At 48.2% G+C, this 13773-nt stretch overlaps 1 protein-coding gene across 3 annotated transcripts in view; it reads left to right on the top strand.

The window, feature by feature from the left end:
- Positions 1-13773, top strand: part of LOC144169251 (uncharacterized) — a 62407-nt gene that overhangs the window by 19018 nt on the left and 29616 nt on the right. For all 3 annotated transcript variants that reach the window (XM_077698308.1, XM_077698310.1, XM_077698309.1), the window contains one exon: positions 1339-1474. In XM_077698308.1, coding sequence (XP_077554434.1) covers positions 1339-1474 — 136 coding nt within the window. The remainder of the gene's footprint in view (positions 1-1338; positions 1475-13773) is intronic.

The raw sequence follows: 13773 nt of genomic DNA, 5'->3' as shown, positions 1-13773 counted from the left end.
ATATTCCGTTATTTGAAAGTTTCACTACGACACCGCAAATCGAAGCCTAGCTGTGGCGGTGAGGCCTGCTTTGGGCCCGTTTAATGATTCCCGGGCTATGGTGGCTCCTAATCGAGTCTCGGGGCATGATCCGGAGTCCCTACGCATCACAAGCCTGGATATGGATGAAACCGACGCATCTAACCAACCGAGGAAGAATACATGCGGGATGGGGTCCGCCTCTGTCGCCTAATGACGAACACACCCTTGGCCTCGATAGACACCGACGGGTGTGCCACCCAGCAAAAGGGGGCTACGGAACACAGAAATTAAGAGGACAATTTCTAGCCTCTCCCTAGAATCGGCCCTGCGGAATTCATGCGCACGCATGATGCAGGGTAGTTGTTGCAGCAGATATCGACCGCTGGTTTCTCTCTTTTGGTCGTGAATGCTTTTGTGGCAACTTTCCAAAGGGGAGCTGTATTAGGTCTTACACGAGTGAGCAACAAAGAGATGAAAAGTGGCCTTAAGTGGTTCCGTACAATTACGAGGTTTCGCAAAATCTAACCACAGGTTGGGATAAGGTACCCCTGTCGTCTTTTCAGCCCTGGGAGAGCTCAGCCAACTCCGCCCTCGCGTTGCTACATACAACAAGAAGTGTGCCCGGGATAAAAGACTCGACGAGCCGTTCGTTCACTCAGGAATAGGTTGTAATTTATAAAATTCACCTCTCCTACGGAAAGTCATATATCCGGCAGACTCAAAGATTTTTCGACGACCGCCTCAGGGAGCAAGCGCATCTTCGTCGCTGTCGCAACGACCTTTCCTCCTTCTGTGTTGCTATAACGGCGAAGAATAAACGATTGGGGTGCTGTCCTGGACAACGTGAGGAGGGGTCCTCTTCCACAAATGAAAGAACGGAACGCCCACACTTAAATTAGCGCCGCAGGTGCAACGTGTACTTCATCGCGTGTTCTGGCTCGAGGAAGTGGCATGATTCCTTTCTCCACAGTCGTGTCCCAGTGAACAAGCCGTTTGCTTCTCGGGTATTAACTCGCCTTCGTGGCTTAGTGGGTAGGATGACTGACTCTGTCTCATTTTTTTTTCGGAGCGAGGCACGAACGCTACGTGTACGCTATGACGTGTCCTTGTTCCGAGCGAGTGTTATCACGATATGGCGAGCGCTGAACTTTTTTTGTGGCAATTGTTGGTTGATTTCCCTACGTGGGTATGCTTAGCTTAGCGAACGTGCGCGTGAGACACGCCTGCAAGAGCCCTGGGCATTTTGGTGGTATTTCTCACTGGGGCACCATAAAGAAACAATTTGCTCAACAACGTCTTTGTAAAATATATTCGCAGGTTCTGCAAGCATAGAGAGCTACCTGAACCGCCTCGTTCACCAGTTCGGTGTGGAGGAGGCGGAAAGAGAAGAGAGCAAGCTGAACTGGGTTGATTATCGGCACGAGCAACTACCTGAAGGATACATGTACAGCAGGTATGGCGAACAGAGCACATAAAAGAAAAGGGAAGGCTTTAGATAGCAATTATAATGCACTGGAAAACTATGCTTGAGGTTTGCACAAGACGAAATTGCATTCAATACAGATTCGACCGCTCCTTACAAGGCATTTCAACATATCCCGTAGTACTGGCGGGAATGGCTTTGTATTGTACGCGTAAAATTTGTGTGGCGTAAACGTACAGGAAGTGTCCTTGGATACTTATTATTTCTGGTGTAGATAAATGACATCCATTAAAGCGTCCGAGAAAACCTCGGTATTCGTGTATGTGCGGACGATTATTTTTATGAGAGCTGTCAAATCAACTGATGGGCAAAATACCCTCAACAACAGTCTGAATTCTATGTGCAATTGGTGCAACGTTTGGGCATCAGGCTAACCAAACTAAAACAGGGTAATCCGCATAATTGATAAAAATCGGTTCAGCTGGCCCCAGTGGTGGAAGGCTGGAGAAAGAGCAGAGCTGTGGCGCCATCCCTCCCTTCGTCGGAGACCCAGCTGCTGCACCTCACATGGACTTCTCGAGTGGCCGCGGAACGTTCTTCATGACTGGCAGGCCCGGATTGTTTCGGCCACTGTCACATCTCTCACTAAGCAGACCACGTTAGCACGTGCGAGAACCACCGCCCAACTTCAGACTACCTAATTTCCCGCGCTACCAACCAAAAGGAAATGTTTTGCGCCAAGAATGCAACGATACCTCAATCGTGCAGACGCCGGTTGCATCACGCGAGGGACCCAGGTTCGAGTTTGACAACGGAACCTCCGGAACCTCCCTAACCACATTTTCGTTCATAGGGCTTGGAGTGTTTTTGTTGTGATTGAGGAACCTATGGCAGCCTGAAAAGCTCTGCTGTTAAAAATGCCCCCTTATACTAAATTCTCAGTAAAGGGTGTAACAATTTCGGGCACCAATATCTTTAAATATTTCGACATAAGGTTTGTAAACAATGTAACTTGGTCAACGCATATGGACAGTATTTGCGCCTCAAAACGGCGCGAACGGGGGCTGTTATAACACAAGTCTAAAAAATGTCCCCTTCATGTTTTGCTTCTGGTATATCATACGCTAAGCAGGCCTTGTCTAGAATACGTGTATATCTTTCGGGATTCCCCCAATAAAAACGAAATTAACAAATTTGATCAAATTCAGAGGCTTGTCGCCTGATTCATATATAATTGTTATCGCCGACATGACTGGCCCACCAGCCTATTTGAAAACAAACATGACATAACAGAACCACTGAAAAAACGCCAGACTAAAGTTTCTTTACCAACAATGGAACTGTAAACTTGAACTTGACCAGGCATTTTTGTCTGCAACTTTTGCCTAACAGATCTACCAGGAACTATCACCCTCCTAAAGGTTCTCCGTTTTTGCAAAGATGAAGAAGTTTGCGTATATTTATTCCCCAATGCCATAGGTGATCGGAATGCCTTGCCGGCCGAAGTCTCTTTTACAAATATAGTTCCTCAGTTTATTAGTCAGTTCGTCGAGTAAAACGTAACACTCCCTACATTACGTGCTGAGCCTGTCAGCTTTCCTGTTATTGTGTAAAGTTTTGTTATGATATGGAGATGTCTGCTTCATTGCGCCTCTCTTGTCCTTCCCGGTTTCGTGATAATTGATTATGACCTTTAACGCGCCGACGCTACTCAGGCGGTAAGACGCGCCGTAGTAAACGGCTCCGGATCAATTTTGACGACCTGGGCATCTTTCAGGTGCACCTAAATATCGAACACGCGGGCCTTTTTCCTTTTCGGCTCAATTAAAGAAAGGACGCGTGGCTTCCCTGCTTTCTATTTTATAACATTACTATTAAAATATACATTTGTGTACCTGTTCTTTTTTTCACTTTCGATTTATAATTGCTAATTTTTCTTGGTTTAAGTTATTGTTTCTTCATTTTTTCATGTAATATTAAACCAATCGGGCTTTGGCCGCCCATTGGCTGCAGTATTATCTGAACAAATGAATAAATAAAAATAAATAAATAAGTATTGAATAAATGAATGAATTGAATAAACTAATGCTATGATAAACATCAATAGGAAAGAAGGATTCCAATTGATGGTTAGTGTGGGTGGTGACACCGCTGACCCCGAGCCCCCAAACGTTAGCAGTGACCAACGGTGGTGACGTGTAGGAAGGTAAAGCGAAGCGTCCTGAAACAGCAACTGTCCGAACCCAGGCCACACTGCGATGGATGACCGCTCTGACTGTCTGCTAAGCAGGGACCCCTGCAACCTTGGTGGGCACCAGGGTTACCTCAGTTAACTCTGCACTACCCTTTCGTTGCTTTATATTATATCGTGCCGTGTTTCCTAAAATTTCTTTCCTACACGTTTGGCAACTCAAAAAAGCCGAACCCAAGTCATCATCATCAACCTATCTGCGTCCACTGCAGGGCAAAGGCCTCTCCCATTACTCTCCAATTACTCCGGTCCTGCGCTAACAGCGACCATTTATCCCCGCAAACTCTTTGATCTCATCTGCCCGTCTAACTTTCTGCCGCCCCCGGCCACGCTTGCCGTCTCTAGGGATCCACTCTGTTACGCTTTATGACCAACGGTTATCTTGCCTTCGCATTACGTTGTTGTTGTTGTTGTTGTTGTTCCTTTGAATATTGGCGCATACCCAATCAGGGGATCGGCCAAACATCAGTCGTTAATTCGAATGAGATTCAAAGAAAATTAGAAAATTAGTGCCCTGCCCACGTCCATTTCTTCTTCTTAATTTCTATAATATGTCCTTAACACGCGTTTGTTCCCTGACCCACTCCGCTATCCTCTTGCCCCTTAATGTTACACCTATCATCTTCCGTTCCATTGTGCACTGAGTCGTCCTCAATTTAAGTTGAACCCTCTAAGTCAATTTTCTGCTCCCTAGGTCAGTACCGGTAAGATGCAGCTGTCCTATACTTTCTTCTTTAGGAACAATGGTAGGCTGCCATTCATTATCGGAGAATGCCTGCCGAATGCCCTCCACCCCATTCTGATCCTTCTAATTATATCTGCATCATTGTTGGGATCCGGGGTCACAATTTGACTTAAGTAGATATATTCGCTTACCACTTCCACGGCCTCGCCACCTATCTCAAACTGCTGTGCTGTCCCGAGGTTATTGATATATACTTTAGTTTTCTGCATAATAATTTTCAGGCCCACAGTTCTACTCGGTTTGACCAGTGCGGTAAACATGCTTTGCAATTCCTCCCCCGACTTACTTAACAAGGCAACGTCATCAGCAAATCCGAGGTTACTGCGGTATGCTCCTTAAAATCTTACTCCCACCTGTTCCCAATTCAGTGTTCTGAATACTTGTAAACATGCTGTGAATAACATTGGAGAGATTGTGTCTCCTTGTCTGACACCCTTCGTTATAGGTATTTTGCGGCTTTCCTTAAGGAGGATGATGGTAGCTGTGTACCCCTTGCAAATATCCCATAGTATTCTTTCATAATGCTCGTCTACATATTGATTCGTTTGATTGATTGTGGGATTTAACGTGCCGACGCAACGCAGGCGATGAGGCGCGCCGTAGTGGAGGGCTCCGGATTAATTTTGACCACCTGGGGATCTTTATCGTGCGCCGAAATCTCGAACACTACATATTGATTCCGTAATGGCTCAATGACTGCTGAGGTTTCGACCGACTCAAATGCTTTCTCGTAGTTCATAAAGACTACATATAGTGGCTGAGTATACTCCGCGAACTTCTCTATCACCTGACTGATCGTGTGAATATGGTCCATTGTTGAAGAGCCTATACGAAACCCTGCTTGTTCATTAGGTTGGCTGAAATCTAAGGCCGAACGAACTGTGTTAGCGATTACCTTTGTAAGTACCTTGTAGAGGACTGACCATAAGCTGATCAGCCTGTAATTTTTCAAGTCCTTCATGTGAAGTTTTTATGGATTAGTATGAAGTTCGCGCTCTTCCAAGATTCCAGTACACTCGTTGGTAATATGCAGTGCATTTACAGGTTTGCCAATGTTACTAGTACGATGTGCCCGTTATCCTTCAAGAGGTCTGCTGTTATCTGATCTTCACTATGTGGTTTACCCCCTTCCATTTCGTTCAAAGCCTTCCATATTCCTTCAGTCGGTACTGGCGGGATGTCTATCTCCTCTTAAAGGGGTCCTGAAATGCCTTCCGCCGATGCATGGATGTACATGTAACCAAATAAAGCAATGTATTAGCAATCTCCTCCTGCAAGAATTTTGTTAAAGCGATGAGTATTAGCTGAGAAATCGTTAATCAAAAACCGCGAATTATCGTCGCGCCGTATTTCCTCCTCCTTTCAACTGTTTCTTCGCTGTTGGCCTCCCCTCCCATGATGCTCCGCTCCTCAGCGGTGACGTACTTCCGCTATTGCGCTCCCACAGACTGCCGTCTGCTACGGGCCAGCTCTTTCGGCTTTTTCATCTCTGTAGACACCATGGACACAGGCTGGAAAAGCGAACGAATGACCTGGCCGCATGTGTGCGGCCTGGCCTTGCCCTTTCGCGGTGTACGTAGCTGCAGTTGGTCCCCACGCGGCTGCGGCGAACTCGCAGCCGCGTGGGGAGAATCGTGCGCTCGTTCCCTTTGGTGCACCGCGCACTGTTTATCCAAAAAGCGCGGTCTCAGATGTGGCCCCGCTGGTGCCGGGTGTTATTTTGCGGTGGTTGCAATTCCTACTACCGGCGGCATGTGAAAAAAGACATTTTCAACCGACACAGAACCCGTGCACAAAACGCGCCGGATCGGATCGCTTTATCAGCGGCGATGAACGTGAAGGCGAAGAGCAAACCAACGCTGCACTCGATCAGCGAGAACCCGTGTTCTGACAAGCTGCACCCATGTGTTGCATTCAACACTGACGGGAAAGCGTTTGTTTGCACTTGTTTGGATAGTCGTAAAATGTCCAAACACTCCGGCACTCCGCTAGCAGATCAGCCGGCGAGACATTTCGGAAAACATTTGACAGATGGCGCCGTATGCATTAGTGTGTCGCTACGCAAAACTGATGAGACGCTCTACTAAAACTCCCATCGCGGTGTCACGTAGCGGGACGCAAAAATTTGGCGTTTAGCGTATGCAAAGGCCACAAACGCTGTACTAAAACTCTATTAGCAGCAAAATAGCGTGCGTATGTGAAACCGCTTGCGTTTACAAAGCTGCACGCTGAGCGCGTACGTTTCAAACCTAGTGACATCGTTTAAATACACTGGCAAGCACAGTGTAACGTAGTCGGATATCAACCGTATGCTCAGGCGACAAGCAAGAGCTTGTTTTATGTGGGGCGGAGATTGCGCATAAAGGCCCGTTCGCACTTGCGACGAAAGCGAGTGAGAGCGGCAGGAATTCCGTCGCTTTGTCGCGCGACGATCGTTTTGGTAGAATGGTCGGGACAAATTTTGGTTGCGCGACAGAATTCCCGTCGCTTTCGCTCGCTTTCGTCGCAAGCGGGAATGGAAAGTTCTGCCGCTGCCGTCTGCTACGCAGCTCGGAGGTACCGCGCGATCTGCTCGGGCCGGATGAACGCGCACACTCCCGCACGGCAGCGCCCCAAGCGGCAGACGGCCGCGTACATCGCTCCCGGCGCCCGCCTGGAGCCCGCCCTCGGCACACTAGCCAGTATATTTCAGGCACTATAATGGAGGAAAGAATTTTTGCTTCCGATTAACCTAGTTATTTGCCCCTGTGTTTTTAAATACGTGAAGTGGTTAGCACGTCGTCCTCACGCAGCTCTGTATCGTCGTAGCATTGCTGATTGTCCGAACGAAGCTTGCAGCTAAGCCAATGCAGCGACCGAAGCTGTGTGTGTGTGTGTGTGCATCGCCTCATGTGTGTTGTGGACGCGTTCGTTTCGCGATGAAATGCGACATTGTACTTCTGCAGGTGGATAGTGCTTCCCATGGTTTGGATTATCTTTCTCGAACGACGTACCACTCAACCTCACATGGGGTATGTGCAGTGTGCCTGGCTAAAAGCCTTCTCGCTTGCGCGCCAGAGTTGTGACTTGCTGCTCGTCCCCGCAAACCGGGTGTGAGGTGAGTGCCGAATTTACGACGGGCAGGAGGAGGCAACTCATCGTCTGTCAATCGCGGTTCAGACTTGCAACGCATGTTGTGACGTTGCGTTCGTTCGAAACGCATCTCTGGATTGTTTTGAAGTTGAATAAAATGTACGCGTCAAACCCGGGCATTCGGCTCAGGGCGTTCTCTGCGATTGCACCAAAGAAGTGCCACGGGACTTTCTTTATGGTACGTACTCACGTAAGATAAAATCCACGTCGTGTTATGGCCGTGTTGCATTCAATACAAACGGTTAAGCGTTTGTTTACACTTGTTTCGTTTGTCGTAAAATGTCAAAGCACTCCGGCACTCCGCTGGCAGATCAGCCGGCGAGCCGACGCTGAGCAGACGACTCATCTCTGCCGGAAGTGCGTGAAAAAGCCACCCAATAGCAGGATGTCTAGCTCATGACGAACATCTGGGAATCGATGATGTAGACATGTGAAGATGGCGGCGTCCAAAAACACCAAGGAAAGGGTGAGAAAAAAGCGACAAACTTTGCAACAAAAGTGTGAGCTTTCCGCTGCGCGTAAAAGAGTAATACTTGGCACAGGTGACGTTGGCGACCCAATCTAGCGATTGCGCTAGTTCATTTAGTGTGCTCAAAATGCCTTTCAGGGCCCCTTTAACTACGTTCTCTTTTGGCATTATCCTGGATGTCCCTTCTATTTAACAGATATCTATACAACTCCTCAGGTACTTTAACTATTTTATCTCTATTTGTGATGACATTGCCTTGCTTGTCTTTATGTGCATACATCAGATTTCTCCACAAATCTATACGCCTCTTCCCCTGCTTTCAGGCTGCCTCCGTTCTTTACAGCATATTCGATCCTCTCCATTGTATACTTCCGTATATCAGCTGTCTTACGCTTATTGATTAACTTCGAAAGCTCCGCTAGGTAAACTCTCTCAGCTGGGGTGATGATCGTCATGCGGGGCCGTTTTCTACTTAGATCTTTCCTCTCCTTGAAACCTGTGCCAGTATCCTGTCTAGCCATCGTGCCATCGACTTCTACCGCACACTCCGTGATATTGCGTGTAAGGTTGTCACTGGCTTCCTGTATTCTAAACTCTGCTTCCTCGGTAAGAGTTGAATATCGGTTCTGCAGCGCTATCCAGAATTTTTCAACTTTACGCCTTACTGTTAGCTCATTGATCGGGTTCTTTCGTACTAGCTTGTTGCGTGCCTCCTCAAATCTCGCCTAATCCGAGATCTCACCATACAGTGGTCAATATACCTTACCCTTCCGAGCACTTTAACATCCTGCACGACGCCAGTGTTACCGCCTAATATGAAGTCTATGTCATTTTTATGTTTCCCGTCAGGCTCCTCCACGTCCACTTCCAGGTCTTCCGTTTGCAGAAGAGGGTATTCATGATGCGTAAATTATTCAGGCCGACATTGCAATCTCAACCTGGCAACGTTTAACGCGAGAACTTTATTGAGCGAGACGAGTCTAGAGGTGTTGTTTGAGGAATCACAAGACATTAAATGGTATGTCACAGGGCTTCGTGAGGTTAGGAAAACAGGTGAAGCCCTTACGGTGCTGACAAATTGGCACGTGCTGTGTTACCGTGGTCTTGTGGACAGAAGAGAACTAGGAGTGGGATTTCTAGTCAATAGAAGCATAGCTAACAACATAGACGAACACTATAGCATTAACGCAAAGGGTAGCCGGGCTTGTGATCAGGCTTAATAAGAGGTACAATCTCAAGGTGGTACAAGGCTACGCGTCTACATCCAGCCATGACGACCAGCTAGTTGGACGCTTCTATGAATATGTGAAATCGGCAATGGTTAAAGTAAAAACTCCGTATACCGTATTTATGGGAGACCTGAATGCTAATGTAGTCAAGAAAAAGGGGGACCTACTAGTCGAGTTCGCCTAAGGAACCAAAGTACTTGACGTATAAACCAAACCCCACTTTCAATAATTACGTGCATTCACTAAGCCAATAAAAAAACGTTCTCTAAGTAATTTGTACTCGTATTGGCGGTAGGCTAAAGAATATAGTTGGAAAAGATGACGAAGGTAAAAAACTTTGATTCTGTGACCCTTCCTCGAAGTCATGCGGAAAAGCGAATGAAAGGTCGTAAAAATGGGACAAAAATTTCTGACCACCGCAACTGCAACGCCCCATGTTACTGTAAAGTCTGTGGTAATCCGGCAATAGTGGCGGGGGACAATCCCACGGGATGGACATGTGCCGGCTGAGGATGAGGAGGTGGCGCGAGAGGAGCGAGGATAGGACATGGCGGACTCGGCTGGGCGACGTGTGTGCAGCCGGATCGGCTGAGCGGTGTACCTTGGCGTAGCGGGACTCCAAGTAAAGGTGTGATCGAGGGGGCTCAGTGTCCTTCTGGGGAACCGCGGCCGGGTGCAAGAACCCCGGTACCACATTTGGCGCCCTGAACGTGGGGCCGGCCGTGGTTCCTGGGAAGGGCATTGTTGTCTTCTTCCTCGTTTTGGTGTTCCGCGGCAAATGTGACCGACAGCTCGCTGAAGATGCGGTCAGACACGATCGACCTGGCGGACCAGTCTCTGGTGGTGGACATCTCGGATGCCCTCAGCGAGAGGGACAAGGTCAAGTTCACTGTCCACACCAAGACGACGCTGTCGGACTTCCAGAAGCCGGAGTTCTCTGTGCTTCGGCAGCACGAGGAGTTCATCTGGCTCCATGACGCCCTGGAGGAGAGCGAGGACTACGCCGGGATTATCATTCCCCCGGCCCCTCCGCGGCCGGACTTCGACGCCTCGCGGGAGAAGCTCCAGAAGCTCGGCGAGGGCGAGGGCTCCATGACCAAGGAGGAGTTCGCCAAGATGAAGCAGGAGCTCGAGGCGGACAGCTGCTGACGACTGCGCCGGGCACCACCCCCGCGGAGCAAGGCCCGCGGACAGGACCTTGCCACGTTTGGACCTTCTGCAAGGACCCCCGGGTCTTAGGAGGCCACCTGTGGCAACGGTCTACTGCCATCCGGTCTGAGCCGTGGGAGTCCCTCGAGAGTGCCGACGCGACCCGCGGAGCAAGGCCCGCGGACAGGACCTTGCCACGTTTGGACCTTCTGCAAGGACCCCCGGGTCTTAGGAGGCCACCTGTGGCACCGGTCTACTGCCATCCGGGCTGAGCCGTGGGAGTCCCTCGAGAGTGCCGACGACTGCAGCCGAGGGCAGCCAGCGTCGGCCTTTTCTTCGGAGGGGGGGAGAGTGTGGTAATCCGGCAATAGTGGCGGGGGACAATCCCACGGGATGGACATGTGCTGGCTGAGGATGAGGAGGTGGCGCTAGAGGAGCGAGGATAGGACATGGCGGACTCGGCTGGGCGACGTGTGTGCAGCCGGATCGGCTGAGCGGTGTACCTTGGCGTAGCGGGACTCCAAGTAAAGGTGTGATCGAGGGGGCTCAGTGTCCTTCTGGGGAACCGCGGCCGGGTGCAAGAACCCCGGTACCACAAGTCCTACGCGTAATTTGAGAATGAAGACGCCGCATCAAGACCGGGCAAGACTTCCATAATTGATTACGAAACAACAGAGAGGTCCGATACAGAGAGACGCAAAAGCATTTCTCGCCAAACGCATAATAATAACATTTACAGTGCTACATTTCCAGAGTTCAGGAAGACAGCTTTTTAGCAGCCGTGGCATACTTACACCCCCAACTCAATGCATTACTAAATGCGAGTGCTTTGGCCATGACAGTAAAGCTTGTCGTAAAATGGTGTGAAAAGTGGACAAAACGATTGTAAAATTGGAAACAAAGTTACTAAAATTTCACTTTTCTGGAAGCACGCCAAAATCACCATTTATTATCGGCCACATAATAGAGAGAAGTCACCCGCCGGGATTGGGTGCTGGCTAAGGCATTGCGCTGCTGAGCACGAGTCCGCGGGTTCGATTTCCGGCTGTGGCGGTCGCTTTTCTGATGGAGGCGAAAAGCGAAAATGCCCGTGTGTACGATATTTCAGCGCAGGTTAAAGATCCACATATGGTCAAAATTAATCCGGAGCCATCCACTACGGCGCGCCTCATCGCCTGCGTTGCGTGGGCGCGTTAAACCGTACAATCAATCAATCAATCAATCAATCAATCAATCAATCAATCAATCAATCAATCAATCAATTAATCAAATGAATTGGGTACTTCCGCCTGTTAAGTACTAAGTCCGTACTTGCTGACGTGCCGTGTCGCAGTCCGCGGCCCATCCACCACCGCCTGTTTCTGTGGAACCTGCGGAGGCTGTAGTGGCTCCTTAGTGCGCTCGACTTCCCTGGGCAGTCCATCCAATTGCCCCGCGTCTTCCGGAGTCTGTGGTTGAAGGGACAGAAATGAACATCGCTGGGAGTGAGGCCGTTCCCCTGGGGAAGCTCCGCCTTCCCTGAGATCATTTTAGGTCGCAACGAAAGGGCAGTCCCCGCGTCTGCTCCCCTTTTCAACCCTACCCCAGCTCCACCCGAATGCTCGCGGTCACTTTCTGTTGCAAATCTTATAGTGGGCGTTTGAAGACCCCATTTCGTGAACTCCTGAAATGTCTGATGATGCTGTGGACTTTTAGGAATCTTTGGACACTGGGCAACAAAGAGGCAACCCAGCGCTCTTGGCCTAATACAAAAGTACAGCAACCAAAATTATTTGGGCTTAAAAATCTGTGACCTCAACTGAAACACAAACAACACACACCTCGCCAGAATAATTCTAATTAGGTAATAATGCAGTCCAAAAGACTCCAATGGAATGATAGGAGTTCTATGGAAAAGTTAGATGACTGAGCCTGCTCAATAACCTGTCAAATATCGTCTAACTTTGGAAGACACATCTGAATCCAAAACACATTTGCTAAAAAATACACTGTGTTTATTGAACAAAGCAAAGGCTTTTTTTCTATTCCTCAAGCAGAGTGTCAATCATACGAAAATCTGTCCCTTGCCAGACGGCTACGCTACTGACCAACCTTGAAGCAGTTATGGTCTGCATATTCTTCTGATACACTAATCACTATGTGTTTGGACATCTACTGATGCTATCACTTATGCAGCTGGTGTTTCGAATCCTTCGTGGGTGAGGTATTCATTATGTTTATTGTAGTGGGCAACGTCTGCGCACTCAACACACTATTGGCCTCAGTCCCAACAAGTGGCCGTGGTTGCCTAATTCAAATATTCTCATGGTGGGTTAGCATTTTTTATTTACAAAAAAACAACTAACCAACTATGGCGCTTTAATCAACTCCAATTACCTCACAGACACTTGGCCATTTGCTCTTGTATTCTGCTTCGGTTCATTGAGTGTTGGGAACTAGTCCTTATGGGTGTGATCCCCTCCTAGAAATTTTCGAGAGTAGTAAGAGGCCCTTGCACAATTAGTTCATATAAAAAATTTAAAGAAAAAGTTCGGGGACCGTAAGGCTTCGGCAAAAAGTTGACCATCCCTTTCTAAAAAAACTTGACAGAAGCGCGAAGGCTAAATGTGCGTACAACCTTTGCTGAAAGTGCGTTTAATCGATCGTTAAAATTTCAAAGACTCGAATTGCAAAACAAACAACAAACCCATGCGACCATTTTTCGCGCACTAAGTAGACTCATTAGCAAACCACATAAACGTGCACCAGTATGTGGTTTCTGAAATAAAGGTATACCTTCGTACTCCTACTTCAATATTGATGCGTCCATTCCCTTACCCTTCTTTTTGTGATTTTCAAGACACCGCTTTGACGCAATGGAAGCCCGGCTTCTCACACTCGCCGTGTTTCATTATTTTGCAAGAGCTTTTCTATCGACCAACCTGCCTATGGTGAAATGGATAAGCTACTTGACAGGGCGCCATCGGTACAGCTAAGAAAGCTTCTACTTTCAAAAAAGCACCTTCCACCCACTTTTATCTAACACTTTCTCATTGAGAAATCTGGTCGGCTCGTGACTGCTTATATACTTCGCTTGGAATAATGACCGATTGATCAATTGTGGTAGCTATGACTTCTTATTCTTATAGCATTCTTTCGTAGCCTCCACAGGGGATCCAGATAAGTATAGGTCCAACCCCACGATTAGATACAGTACGCTAAATGACAAGTGATAAACGCATAGTAGAGCTGTTTAGAATGTTTTCGTCGAAGTAGCTTCTGGCTCGTAGAAGGGCATGTCACAAAGAAGCCAGGCTTATACCGAGAGCATTAATTTGACCCCGATGTATTTAAGCTTTGCCCATTTGGACATGC

The sequence above is a fragment of the Haemaphysalis longicornis genome, unplaced genomic scaffold (genome assembly GCF_048455015.1).
Source record: "Haemaphysalis longicornis isolate Haplotype H1 unplaced genomic scaffold, Haemaphysalis longicornis Haplotype H1 scaffold_2, whole genome shotgun sequence".
NCBI lineage: Eukaryota > Metazoa > Arthropoda > Arachnida > Ixodida > Ixodidae > Haemaphysalis > Haemaphysalis longicornis.
The sequence above is the reverse complement of the archived record's forward strand: the minus strand, read 5'-3'. Positions and strand labels throughout refer to the sequence as shown.